Source organism: Drosophila persimilis, unplaced genomic scaffold (genome assembly GCF_003286085.1).
Source record: "Drosophila persimilis strain 14011-0111.01,24,50 unplaced genomic scaffold, DperRS2 tig00000000-arrow-pilon, whole genome shotgun sequence".
Lineage (NCBI taxonomy): Eukaryota > Metazoa > Arthropoda > Insecta > Diptera > Drosophilidae > Drosophila > Drosophila persimilis.
Genome location: NW_020825288.1, coordinates 16,547,066 through 16,558,920, shown reverse-complemented (window position 1 = coordinate 16,558,920; position 11,855 = coordinate 16,547,066). Strand labels below are relative to the sequence as shown.

Sequence of the window (11,855 nt, the reverse complement as noted above, 5' to 3'; positions counted from 1 at the left end):
TTGTGTTTTGTGTTCCGGTTCGCCATAGTATGGCGAATATAATATTCATTGGCAGATGAAAAAATTGCATTACAAATGTATTCAGTCCGTTCTTTCAGTTTGCTGTTTTCTCGCACCTTGCCTCCTGCGACACTTTTTTGTTGCCTTTGTCTACATCTCTGCTGTCTTTTGTCGCCAACTCTTTTCTCTCTATTGCTTATGTTTCATTTTTTATGCGGAAAACTTTTTAAAAAGCGGTTTATAATTTATTCACTGCCTTGGGAAGTTTCTGTAGGTGATTGGGGCGCTTGGCATTCAGTGGGACAGAAAGGATTCTACTTAAAGTTAAAGCCAAGAAGCTAGTCATACATTTATGTATCTGATAAAGATATGACCTACAGTAGAACTACTATACTGTCCATAATAATTAGTATTTATCAATGTAAATGATGATCTATCGGGCAGAGATTCATAAGATGCATATTTGTATTCATTTACCTAGAGCTTTAGCTGTACTCCCACTCGTTCTCTATTGATTGATTCACTTTTATGGCTTTGATGTATCCAGTTTTATATTTTCATTCAGGATGTACTGTCATTGATTCGCTATGAGTGCCACCAATTTCCCACTGCAAATGAGGCTAGCACCTAAGCTGGAAGTCATGTCAAGGTTATAGCAGTTTTATTGATTGATTATTGAACGGAAGTGCATAGAAATGACTCCCCCGACGGCTTTAAATCGAATCTCCACTCAAAGTTCGCCTCTTCTGTTAAAAGTATTCTTGTCTTTGAGGAATTGCTCCTAAGAACCTTTAAAATCCAGCCACGTATAAGCAATTACGTGTGTAAAGTTCTTGCTAAAACTAGTATTTTTTCATTTCTTTTTTTCTTTTCTGGTGCTTTTTTGAGGTAACTTTTAATGCAGTGCCACAGCAGCAGCAGCAGCAGCAGCGATCGATATGAGCCGCGGCAGCGGAAAGTTGTAGAAGTCTGCTCCTCTCCGGTTCTCCTTCTCAAAGGTAAATCAAGGTGTGCCCTGGCCCGGGAGTGTGCGTGTTGTGTGGGCGTACGAAAGTGGGCGTGGGTGGGTGTGCCTCCTGCGGATGTTTGCACGGCGGCTTAAATATAAAAACACTATATGGTGGGGCCAAATTATATAGCACAGCCATCATCAGCGTCGCCGTTTCTGAGTCTCAGGCTCTGGCTCTGCCTGGCTCTGCCTCTGGCTGAGTCGGGCCAACGTACTTTGGGTTACCCAAAGTGGTTGAAAACAAGGTTGTTACTGGCCCGCGGCGCGGTACGTGGTACGCACCACCCACTTGCCCATCCGGCAGCAGGCCAGACCCAGAAAAATGTCTACAGGGCACGCAAGGCAAACGAGCTAAAAAGAAATGGCAAGAAGAAAGGCAACCTCGTCAAGGGCCCACAATAGACCAAACAAAGCCAACTTTTCCACAGGTACACAAAAAACACCAAGAACTGAAACAACAGGGAATGGTCAGAGGTGGCTGGTCTATATATAGAAAAATTGCGACTTCGTATCCGTAGTCGATTTGCACAGCACTCAAACTTAATTCAATTTTAATTTACAGCTAATTGTTTGACCCCGAGAGATGTCCCGTCATTTGTCATAGCTGGGACTGGCACGGGGACGGGTACTGGGATTAATTAATGTTCCGCGGGCCAAGTGGAGCAGCAGACAATTGAAATGTGACACCGAGAGGTGACTGAAAGTCAACGGAAAACGCTAGTCCCAAGATGCTCCGCTCCGGGCAATCGAAACAGTCAACTCAGAGTGGAATAACGCTGGGCGGTCCTGGGAAGAGACTTCAAAGCGATACTTGGCCCAATTATGAACCCCTAACCGATCCCAGTCCAACCTGAAACCAGAACAACAATTTCCATGCCCTAATATTTATTTTCAATTAGGAATTCGCTCATCCCCGGAAAAGTGGTATAATGCCGGGCATACTCGCACTTGTAATGTGTACGCCTTTGGCCAATTAGAGGATGGGGTTAGACTGGCATCTGCTTGGATGTAAACGAGCCGCCACCACCACCACCAGCACCAGCAGTGCACCCACTCCCACTCCCACTCCCACTATCCAACCACCACCGCTTCCACCAACAGCAAGAGGAAGAAAAAAACAGAAACAAAAACAACACTTACACAAGAAGGAAAGGCTTTCGAGGTCCGAGACTTTAGATACCCTTGCACGTCACATTATATGGTTCTTATGGCATCTATAAGTCCAGAAGATACGTCCACCGGGAGTGGAAATTGTAAAAAGAAAAAGCTTTCACTTACATTTTATCATTAATATGACAATAGTTGATATATTTCATTTTTCAATATTTCATAGTTAAATTAGATATATTTGTATTTAGTTTGGAGGAAACTCCAGATTTAATATATTTTTAATACAAAATCGAATTCTATTCTTCGTAGGTTTGTATTTAAAAGCCTAAAATATGGGTGTATCTTTTTACAATGGTTTTTTTCTCTGAGTGTAAGCAATGTGACTTATCAACGATCGCTGCAATGTATTTATTACAACGATCTCTGGAGGCTTACAAGATTAATGATAAAAAGATATAGCTACATCTCGGATACGAACGTATCGTAAAAATCGGAATACTCTTTGTAAGGGTTTCAGAACAACACTTGTAAAATATCACGCTGCGCCTTAGGGTCTGGGTTTGGCCAAGGTAAGCCGCCTTCGTCTTCATTCCACTCCCCGCCGTGCACCATCCCCACCCCCGCACTCACACCCTCTCCTGGCCACCCTCCCCTCGTTATATTCTATCGATTTTTATACCGTTAGCATGTCTGCTAGATCTACGTGGATACGTGTCTGGATATGTGTGGGTTTTTGTGTATTTTTGAATATCTACATATCTTCCCCGGAAAAATGTGTCTGTGGGTGGGGCGCGCTATCAGGAGCCGGGGATCGGGGGTATAGCAGTTTATTCGTAATAAGAGCTAACTGTAAATGGTTTAGATCTTGCAGGACCGCGCCACGCATATGCACACGAGTATATTGGACCTGGCCTAATTGGATTGCTCCAACCGCAGCGCACGGAACATCCTATGCCAGAGCCAGAGCCAGTAGCCCATCCTGCCGTGTCCTGCCCATATTCTATATTCCATATTCCATATCCCCTGTCTACTGTCTACTGTCTCCTGTCAGAGGTGGTTTAAATTTATATTTACCTTAAAATATTTCCACTGCCGGCGTCTGCTGGCTTGATGGCTTCATATTGCCGTTGATCCTTTCAGTGTCTGCTGATATTGACAGCCTGATAGACAGCAGGATACCTGCCAGGGCTGCCGCCTCTGCTGTGGGTTGGGCTCGGATTTTGTTGTGGTTCGTGGCTGTTGGTGCTGTCATTGCCAGTGTCTGGATTGTGTCTCTAGCTGGGGCGGCAGCTCCCCCGGGGCGCAACATTTGATGGCAGCCACATCCACATCCACAAACGAGAGCCAACCATCTCCCGCTGCGGCAAAGTTCATTCTAGACTCGATTCTGAACGGTGTCAAGAACGGTTGCCAAAAGAAAAACAACTCATGATAGGTACTCAGAAGTTGATTATGTCTTCGGAGATTCTGCAGGTGAGACAGCAGTCGAAATCTAAGCTTTTCTTTAAGGATAAAACATTGTGAAATGGGTGAAATTTGAAATCTATCTTAATATTGAAGCAAGTAAAAGAGTGATTGATGTTGAAGTGGAATGAAAGAGAATTGTGATTGACAGATGGTAAATGCATTAATAGCAACATTGAACTAAATGAAATATTAATGGAAACGGAGAATGTTTGCCGGAAAGTGAAGCACGAGGGTAACTAAAGATTTTTCTGATATGATTTACAAGACATGTCGAGAAGTCGGGCCGAGAGCTGTCGGTGTGATGGACCAGTCTCTGAATATTTTATGTGCGGAAAACAACAGGAAGATGATTTCATCAATGGTTAATAAATACTTTACTGGCAGGAAGTTCCCGACCAATTCATTCTGAATGAATCTCATACTGACTGAATCACACACATACTAAATAGCTTTTAATGCAGCCCTTAATTTCTCCATATCCATATCGATCTGAAACCAATTGCAGCCTTCATTAATAATTCATTGAGCTGAAATCTCTTTCATTCGCATGCATATTTTCCATCCGTTTCCATCCGTTTGCCGTAATTGCATAAGCCCTCGGGAGGTCCTAATTACTTGTACTAATAGTTGCAATTGATTGGGTTCTTTGTGCGGTCAACGGTAGTCAATGAAATGGCTCTGGCAGAAGCAGAAGCAGGCAGCAGGCAGCAAGCAGCAAGATGGGTAACACGAGCTGCAGCCTCGTTAGGGTAAAAGGGCAAAGGTAACGAGTTGGGGTCAGAGTCAGCCAACGCAATTCAATCAGCGAATGGGGTGGTCGATTTTTCAGTGTTGAGTTACCAGTCAATTAAGCTGGACCCGTTTTCATTCAGAGCGGAGAACGGAGAACGGACCCAATGCTGGTCATGAAAAAAACAAATTATGGAGAAAATTGCACCGAGTGCACATTTTATGCGGATGGCAATCAAATCTAATGGGATCTGCGCTGGCTGAATAATATCAATAACATTAAAATTAAGTCCAATCTTTGCGCAGGAAAAATCGCACAAACAATCTAAAGAGAGGGGGGGGGGGGCAGTCCATCGGTAGGAGAGAGAAGATGGTGCCTGGCAACGGAAGTGGGCGGGAAAGAGGCAGGAACAGCGCAAATCTATTGAGGAATTTACTTCAAAGTGTGCGTGTGCCCCTGCCGGTGCCTGTGTGGGGGTATGTGTGCTCTGTGTGGGTGTGTGTGTGTCACGAGTGGTGGAATTCCGAAGGCACCCGCAGGAGCAGCATGCCGCCGCCGGCATCAAAATGGCTGCCGAAAGTGTTGAAAAGAAACTAACAATGGCCGACATCAAAGAAAGAGGAGAGCAGCCGATTCCCCAAAAGTATAAGTGCTGCCGAAGCGATCAATAATCCGCGTTCGAGAATCCTTTGAGCCGGATTCGAGGGGAAAGTCTACGAAAATTAATTGCAAAAATGTTGGAGACACGCACAAACACTGTACAATAATGTCAACCGAACAAACACTTTTGCGTGCGTGCTCTGCACCGTCCCTCCTGCCCCCCCATCACTATCGCTGCTGTTTTAGTCGCTGTCAAATCGGGGAGAATGCAACTTTTGACATTTCGATGACCTTAACTAAGTTAGCTACAAAACGCCCTGCAACAACGCCAACAACAACAACAACGACAGGGCGAGCACTTGCAGTTAATTTCTCTCCCCCCTCTCTCCGAGTTTTCTGCTGCGGTAGGTAACCTAAATTCCTATTACTGTGTGCTGTTCCATTTCTCAATCGTTTGCTGGAACATGTTCCATTTGCCGTTTCGGTTTCGGTTTCCTTCTCCATCTTTCATTCCTTATTGACTTTGCCATTTGCTTTTGCTTTTTTCATTCTTTCATTCAAACATGGCCGCGTGGGTGTGGCCTTGTTACCCACACATACACCAATAGCCTCCCACACACACCCACACACAGGGGCAAGGAAACGACTGGATGTGGCTCCGGCTCTGGTAGGCGGAGCTCGCTCTCCGGCGCTCGTCGAAATTCCTTTGCCTTGCAGAATGAACCGCGGCTCTCCAGCGGCTCTCCAAGAGACACATCTGTGCCTTCCAGCTGTTCATCAGCTGTTCAACTTGGCTGGAACTCAGGGGTAGCAGGCCGTGGTGAAAGCTTTCCAAGAGGGGTCGAAGCAGTTGGCCTGCAATTTCTGGTTCTTTTTTTTTTTTAGTCAATAAAAAGTTGCTGCAATTTGTTCAGGATTTGTGGGTGGGGGGCTACTTGAGTGTAGTGTGGCATAATGGGATAGTGGGAGGTTGTGGGTGAGAAATGGGAAATGCTATGGCAAACAATGTTCTAATTGTTATTTCCGAAAAAGAGAACTGTACGAGTATCATGTGAACGATGCTCAATGTTGTATTATTCAAGAGGTTAGACAAGGTATTTGTCTTGATGTATTTTATTCAATTAGCAGCCGCCAGACCTGAACAGACCTCACTCACACGAAGGACACTTCCACAATAATCAGCTCAGAATCATCGAAAATAAGCTGCCACATTTCATTGCCCCCACTTGAGAGGAATCAAATTTTAATGCATATAAATTGCGTATACTAAAAGCGGGGAAGGTTCTGAAATATTAATGGGCCGCCAACCAAAAAAGGAATCCTCTAATTTCCACCCACATTCACAACCCCATCTGGCAGGCCACGGCAGCCGGCCTCAGGTGAGAACTGACAGGTGAGATGCGATGCGGCTTTGATACTTCAGCTCCAGCTCCAGCGGCATTTATTATTATTCCTGATGTGGGTACCCGAGCAGCCCACGCCAAGCTGACTCTCTCTCTGACGTCAGCAATGGACTTGAACTCAAAAATCTGCAAATTGTACCCGCTTCAGCAGCGAACTTTGACCCATGCTAAAGCTGATTCTCAGGCACTGAAATATAATTTGTTAGATCGCTGGCGTAGTTTTTTTAGCCGTGTCGCTTTGAATTTATTTGTCAGCCTGATGAAAGGTCATTACGATTTTGTTTCTTGCACCGTTCTCAGTCCGTCCGTCCGTCTGTCTGACAGGGGGTCCGTCTCCGTCCCCGTCCCCGTTCTGTCTATGTTCCCATGGTAAATTCATCATTTTTGCGACATGTCAATTTGTCATTCACCTGGCCTGACAGGCCATATATATCTGCTATATATGTGTGCATATAGGGGATACACATGTTTTCTTATCAGTCAAATCAGTGAAGCCATCAATCAAAGAGAGGCGGGGCGGCGTTGTGGCTTAACAGATGGATTGAGATAGATTGGGATAGATACACGTAATTAGGCGAAAAAATGGAGGAAGTCAACAAAAATTTGCACTTAGATGAAGGAAAAGTACTTAAATTGAAAGCAAACCTTAAGTGGACTAGGAAATATCTTAAGTCACACGCCTGTATATATTTATATTTGCTTGGATATCCAGATAGATAGAACCTAAAAGATAGAACGAAAAAAGCTTGTAAAATCACATAATATTCCTTGGGTTTCGATCTCTTTCTGTTCAAATGTTAAGAACCTTAATTATCTCCCACTTTTTGATGATGAATACACAATCGAAATGTTCTTCATGAGTAAGTGTTTCCATTAAAACGTTTTGGCATTTATGTGTTTATTCATTATTACAAAAATGAGTGAAAAATGATGTAGTTCAATGTCAGAGCTTGATAAATGTCGTCTGATAAATGGCGCTTGTCTTATTTACACAACTGTTTAAGATATATGGAAATGATCGTAAATATATAATTGGGGAATAATTATGGCTCACTATGTAGTTGTAGTTGTAGTTGTAGTTGTCATTGTCATTGTCGTAGTCGCTGTAATTGCTGGCCAAGTGCCCGCCAATTGCTGATGCAGCTCCTCAACTTAACCCAGAAATACGAGTACGAGTACGAGTACGAGTACGAGTGTACTAGATGAGCCTCTAGCAGCTGCTGATAAACCCACACCATCCACATCGAAACGAACTCAAATTGTGGTATACGACTATTGGCAAATGAAGCGAACGATGGGACTGCCTGCAAGTGCTTTGTTTTTATGCCCCGATAGCGGGTCGCCATTACCATTACCATTGTCATTGCCATTAGCTGGGAGTCGTGGTGGTCGGGGGTCGGTCTTTATCTCTATGCAGATAATGGAACTTCCTTGCCGTTGTCAAGGCCGTGTTAACTTTCTTCAAAGCTGCAAGGCAGCCGAGGATGGGGTGAGGTGAGGCGAGTACCAGCACCATCTAAAATTCATTATGTGATGCCATCGATGGTTGCCACTTCAGCTGCCCGCGGGGCACCTACAACGAGCTCACGACCTCTTCAGCCGCGCCGGTGCGGTGCGACCAATGGCTGTGTGTTTGCATTGCGGCAATGATTTCTAACTAAATTTATTGAAGTACTTTTCACTTTTAATGTGAACGCTGCTGCTCTTTTCGGGGCCTTCGCTTTGATATTTATGACTTTTACTTGTAAAACCCCAAAAAGAGTGAAGAGAAATAAATACATTTCCAAGCTCCCCCCAATTTATAGTTTGTTAAGCTCCAAATTGGAGCACTGGAGTGCGAGTCTGCCTCAGTCTCTTGTCTGCCTGCCTGTCTGTCTGTCTGTCTGTCTATCTGCGGCTCGTACGAGTATAACTATTTTTTGGTTTTTATTTTTGAGGTTTTGAATGATCGCAGAGGCAGAGCAGTCACAATACCGGTTGATTGATTGTAGTAGCAGGCAGCAGGCAGCGGCAGCTGGGGCAGCGACAGCGGCAACAGCTTTTGATTGGCAATCGAAGGTGTTAGATAACATTACAAGCGCAACAGACACGCACTGCCTAATTATCGTTTATCAGACACACATATATCAAATGACGACGAGTCATGGTCTGGCCTGGCCTGGCCTGGCCTGGTCTGGGAAGTCGACCTACGAGTAGTATGTGGCTTGGCACATGGGAATCGCTGACAGCCTCGTCACTTAATTAAAAGTTCTGCTTCATTGAGCTGTGGTCCATGTTCGGTCTCGTCTTCCGACTCGTCTCAGGTTCAGGTTCACGTTCAGACAGAGCCGAATGTTAGAACAGATAATTAATTTATTTATGTGAGTCTGTGATGTTCAATAACCTCCCCAGCCCAGACCTCCATAAAATCCAATCAAAACTTGGCGGAAATAAGAACGAAACGGACGTTCTCTCCTCTGGCCAGGCTAAGGACCAAAGTTGAGTCGTTGTGTCTCTTTATTTAGTGTACGGCTCAATCCACTTCCACTCCTCCCACACAACGCATCCCTGCTGGGGCTCCATGAAGGCATAGTTGTCGGGGCACTGGATGTAGTCGGCCTTCTCCTGTCCCTCGGGGCACACCCAGTAGTGGGTGGGGTCGGAGATGTCGCGGAATTTGCGAGCATGATCCTCAACGATGCTGCAGTCCGGCTCGGCGTAGATATCCTGACCTCTGTAGGCCGTGCTGAGGGCCAGGAAGAGGCCCAGAAGCAGGCAGCATAAAAGCGTGCCTGGAAGGAAATTGGGAATGAAAAATCTTGTGCATTCGCCGGAACTGTTTAGGAATCTCACTCTTGTACATGATGTGAATGCTCGACGATGCCAATGTTGCAATCGAAGGCTGTGGAATGGCATATTTATAGGGTTCAAATGATTGCAAATATTCTGCTTTTTTTTTTGAATGGGGACGCTTCTTATCGCTCTTCCCGTGACATTTGTTTCCCGTCATCGGAGGCACAAGCAAAATCACTTACTCCAAATGAGTTTCGACTTATTTTTAGCCAGCGATTCGGTGTCACGGAGCCCCCTCGCCCCGTCGCATTTGTGCAATCATAACAAGCCGCATTTCTCTTGGCCACATTAATTGGATTTGACCCGAGACCGTGTCGACTTAATCGATAATTAGCCGCTGCACTGCAACGTTGCCTTCACATCATCTTGGTCAAAATAAAATAATCAGCGGCTTAAAGCAGCGTCATCTTGGCTGTTGTGTCTCCTGGGCCGAGCCATCGTTAGCTACTGCCGAGGCACCCTGCTGATTGGCAACACCTCTGGCCAGACTGGCTCACTGCACCCCCTCTCCCCTCGCCCCTCCCCCAGCTGGATACCAGCGCCATCTCCAAGCCATCACGGCCTGCTACTTCAACGCGGAAACTGTAATTACACTTTAAAACATTTTGTAAGCGATTTTCAGGGTTTTTGTTTTCGTCAAACTTTTGCTACTAAACGGTTTTTGCTTTTCGTTTCGTTTCTTTCTTTGGTTTTAGCTTTTTTGGCTTTGCATTTCGTGATATTTGTTGTTGTCTTTTAATTTTTGCTGGCTTTTTGGCTACGCCACGAGTATTTATGTTGGTCAAGTGGCCAGGTCTGGCCTGGCGCCCAAAAATGCTTGAGGCAACCGGACAAAAAGCCACAAAGAAACAAACAGTTAACATAAATGTAAAATGGTGCTTTGCAAAATGACAAAACACAAATAGAAATGCTGAGACAAAACTTAACAAAGCCAACAAACAAAAAAAAAACAACGCCACGGCAAGCCGGTGGTCAGCAATTAATTAATGAATGGGCCGATAGACCTAAATGTTGCACAATTTAAACGGATTCAGATTTCGGCATTTGTTTATGAATTATGGAATTATGGAACACATCCGATCCGATTATGGATTCGGCTTGGATGAGCAGCAACTGAAGTTACGCTCGAAAAGCTGTCAATCAATAGGCATTCGAATGAGTCAACAAAGATCATTATAATGATGATGATGATGATGATGACGATGGTGGTGGTGGCGCGTGGTGTGCCAAATTATGATGTAGTATTTTGAGCATGTTCCCATCAATTAGAGAACAACATTCGAGTGCAGTTAGTTTTTATCGGATCTAAATTTGGTGCAGCCACAAAAGTTTCAATTTATTTAATATCTTGTTCCTTCCTCTCCTCCCTACACCTGGGACAATCATTTGTCAGTCTGTGTTTCTTATCGTGACATCGAGATGCTGGTTTCCGATCTGGGTACATCTCTCCTGTGTGGTTGGGTATATTGTATTTCTGAAAACGAATGCAACAGATGGAAGAAGTAAGTTTGATATAATAAACTATGGTTTATAAGCTTTGGTTCCCCCCATTTTATCCGGAATAATCTGACTTTCAAATAAGTTATTTTCTACTACTATTCAAAGGGGTATCCCATAGTCCTGTACTATATACATATGTATGGGTGGTTGCCTTTTGTTTCTCTTCAGATCACTGCACAGCTCTTCTGATTTCCTACCATCTACTCCGCCTCTGTGCGACTCTGCCGCGACGTTCTGTTCGATTCCCCAGATAATAATCAACGGATGTGCGCGTGTGTCAAAATGTCAATACTTTTGTTATTCTTTTGCTGCCCCCCAATCCTATAAAAGTGCCGTTTGGAGAGTGGGGAGCTCACAGTTGCTTCTTTCTACGGAGAAACTTTCGTTGTTTTTACTGCTAACAAAATGAATTCTGGTGGGTACGGATGTGGAGTCCCCAATGGCGCTTCTTCATATTGACCATATCGATTTTTCTATGGACTGCAGTCTTTGCAGCTCTTTGCGCCGTCCTCTTGGCCGCCATGCTGATGGGTGGCGTCAATGCGGACGCCGGACGTTCGGCCTGCCAGGATGAGTCCGAGCTGGGACAGACCTATACGCACCACTTCGATGCCGCCAAGTACTGGCTGTGCGAGACTCTGGGCGTGCCCGCCACCGAGGTGGACTGTCCCTCTGGTCTGGCGTACATGCATCTGCTCAAGGAGTGCATTCCCTGGGCCAGCTACATCTGGAAGAAGCCAGAGATGCCGCCAACAGTTGCCTAAGAATAAACGCCAAACCAGAAAGATTTAAAAATACCAGCTCTTGTTTTTGAAATATTTAGTTTGCTTGGATCCATTTTATTTGTTATATTTATTTACTGCAATTTGATATGATTTCTGATTTGAAACGGGTTATCACCGTCTCTGTTCCAAAACGGAAGAAGATTTACCATTTAACAGGATCTATTTCTTCGCTACTGATTATCAATATCCCCTAAAAGATGTTGCTATCCATATTTGTGGTACTTTTTGGAATATGTTGAGAGAAAACCAGACAACACAGAGATGATAGGTGCATTCGTCATACAGTAGTAGTACCCCTAATTTTTGGCTAAATTTTCTAAGCACTTTGTGAAGAAATGGCTCACGCCACGCACACATTCACATATCTTGCAGGCCGATTACACTGACACCCATTAGGACTTTCCTAGGCACCGAAGATG

The 11,855-nt window shown here is 44.6% G+C and overlaps 2 protein-coding genes across 2 annotated transcripts; one reads left to right on the top strand and one right to left on the bottom strand.

Moving 5' to 3' along the window:
- Positions 1-8,739: 8,739 nt before the first annotated feature.
- LOC6588341 lies at positions 8,740-9,173 on the bottom strand. Its single transcript, XM_002013928.2, has 2 exons — positions 9,152-9,173; positions 8,740-9,090 (listed from the first exon to the last, which is right to left on the bottom strand). The coding sequence occupies exons 1-2, from the start codon at positions 9,159-9,161 to the stop codon at positions 8,816-8,818; spliced, it is 285 nt and encodes a 94-aa protein (XP_002013964.1). The 5' UTR covers positions 9,162-9,173; the 3' UTR covers positions 8,740-8,815.
- Positions 9,174-11,044: 1,871 nt separating this feature from the next.
- On the top strand, positions 11,045-11,451 carry LOC6587868. The gene is made up of 2 exons (XM_002013927.2): positions 11,045-11,066; positions 11,138-11,451. Exons 1-2 carry the CDS (start codon positions 11,057-11,059, stop codon positions 11,413-11,415), a joined length of 288 nt encoding a protein of 95 aa, XP_002013963.1. The 5' UTR covers positions 11,045-11,056; the 3' UTR covers positions 11,416-11,451.
- The last annotated feature ends 404 nt before the right edge of the window (positions 11,452-11,855 follow it).